This window comes from Oratosquilla oratoria, chromosome 27, assembly GCF_046742065.1.
Source record: "Oratosquilla oratoria isolate Oo_2021 chromosome 27, ASM4674206v1, whole genome shotgun sequence".
NCBI lineage: Eukaryota > Metazoa > Arthropoda > Malacostraca > Stomatopoda > Squillidae > Oratosquilla > Oratosquilla oratoria.
Genome location: NC_134803.1, coordinates 54,067,674 through 54,069,919, shown reverse-complemented (window position 1 = coordinate 54,069,919; position 2,246 = coordinate 54,067,674). Strand labels below are relative to the sequence as shown.

Genomic DNA, 2,246 nt, shown 5'->3' with positions numbered 1-2,246 from the left:
TGGCAATCCTGGCATTATCAGTTATATTCTCGCTATCTAACTGGGCCTGGTGTTGCTTGATTGCCCCTTGTTGCAAATGTAGAGACAATCGCCCACTGAGATGACATGTCGTATGATCATTTTACGTAGAATTAAACAGTGTGCAGTCCCCATAGGTACAACGGTATTCATAAATTCTATTGGTTTTAGACAAAAAAAAAACACAGTTATCGGACAAATTGTTCTTTATTATTAGTGGGCAAGAAAGAGGGTTTTTTTTTATTATTAAATATGACCATTCTTAATTGACTTACAATTCTTATCTCTTTCACACATTTTTTCATCTTGACGGTAAGAGCTCTCACCTTGTGATACAATAGTTTTTAGTTTGAAATTTGATTCCACGAAACGGCAGCGATTCGAGCTCCTGTGACGTCATAACGCTTCACTTGGAAACGACATGCTTGGGTCAGTTCAAAGTTAGTGTCAAGATCGAGAGAATACAAGGTCTGCTCGCGCGCATGTTGTGACATCATCTGAAGGGGAGCCCACAGAGAAAATGGTGAAAACGTAAGTAAAAATGTTAGGTAAAAGAGAAAACGTACAGGCACCACAGAGTTTCTGGGAGATTTACCTATTTCATGTTCTGCAACCGTTAAAATGGGGGTTTCATTTTGGAAAAATGTTCTTGTGGTTTATCTTCGACATATTTAATAAAGAAACAGACGATGCAGTTAAAATTGGTGATTGACGTAAACGCCATCTTGTGAGAGAGCCGCACAGTGAAATGTATGTGGACGATGCGGCTCTCCGTGAGCTTTCCCGTCTTTCCTATATAGTCTTTGGGCCAAGCACTTCTAGTGACGTCAATGCGTAAACGACCTAAATACTGGATAGTTGTTGAGTAGACCTTGTATTCTCTCGATCTTGGTCAGTGTCGGTCAAAACGGTATTATATCTGTGTTGAGATATAGTTTAATCATTGTCGCTAGCGCATTTATTTGATACTACAAAGGTTGAGGCACGTGCAAGAAGTGATCACTTTATGCTTTGTGACGAAAATTCTAAGTTAATTGGAAAACCGATAAACGATTTCCTCTGAGTGAAATTGTTCTTCATGATTGACCATTTTGTTTAGTTTGTTTGCGGCACCAACGATACAGAAAATCGCAATAAATTGATTCTTGAGGAACGGAACTATGCATCAGTCAACGTGGGACAGGATTCTAAAGGTATTTTGTGCTAGTTAAGACAAAACAAACCAAACAATTCATCTTAAGAGTGCGGGTAACATATTGTTGACTCCTGCCTTGCCTTTAGCTTCTATTATACTCTCCGTAAATATCAATGTTTCTGTGAAAAATTGTCATTTATTTTTGTTTGAGTTTTCTCCTGTTTCTTGCAGTTACTCAATGTAATATTTGGCTTATTTTCATTCATCATATTTACTTTAAGATGACAATGTTGTCATCGGTACCATATAAGTAAACGGTGCTGTAATAAGTCGCCTTCGAATGGCCTCAAATTACACACAAGACAGGCACACACAAACGCACACACACGTACATAAACGCAAACACACACACACAGACACACACAGACACACACACAGACACACACACACAGACGGTGGCGTAGTTGGTAGAGCACTGAGCTGCCACAATAGTGGCCCGCAGCTCATGGTTCGAATCCTGCCCAGGGCCGAAATTATTTCGGTACCGCTGCGCTTCGAGTCGTTACTCTGACTCTCGTGGGCGGGGAGTTGGGTGTGTGTGTGTGTGTGCAAGGTCATAGCATTACCCATAGATCGGACCTACGAGCTCTGAGCTCTCTTCCGGGAGGGAAATAGCTGTCGATCACGAGTCCAACACGTGATCCAAAGACCAAGTGAATACACACAAACAAACAAACAAGCTATGATGTGCGTGTGTGTATACAAGGTCACATCATTAATCATTATTCACTGACCGGGCAATGTATGAGCTCTCATCAGGGTGTGGAAATAGACGTCAATCACGAGACCAACACGTGATCCAAGACAATGTTGAATCTCTCTCTCTCTCTCTCTCTCTCTCTCTCTCTCTCTCTCTCTCTCTCACACACACACACACACACACACACACACACACACACACACACACACACACACACACACACACACACACACACACACACACACACACACACACCTCGTGGCGCAGTGGTTAGAGTTTCCGTTTGCCACTACGGCGGTCCGGGTTCGAATCCCGCCCAAGGCTGAAATAATT

The 2,246-nt window shown here is 42.1% G+C and overlaps 1 protein-coding gene across 1 annotated transcript in view; it reads left to right on the top strand.

Moving 5' to 3' along the window:
* The first annotated feature begins 1,083 nt into the window (after positions 1 to 1,083).
* LOC143039711 (uncharacterized) overlaps positions 1,084 to 2,246 on the top strand; it is a 128,486-nt gene continuing 127,323 nt past the window's right edge. The window contains exon 1 of the mRNA XM_076209949.1: positions 1,084 to 1,211. Within this exon, the coding sequence (XP_076066064.1) occupies positions 1,179 to 1,211 (33 nt within the window). The 5' untranslated portion in view covers positions 1,084 to 1,178. The remainder of the gene's footprint in view (positions 1,212 to 2,246) is intronic.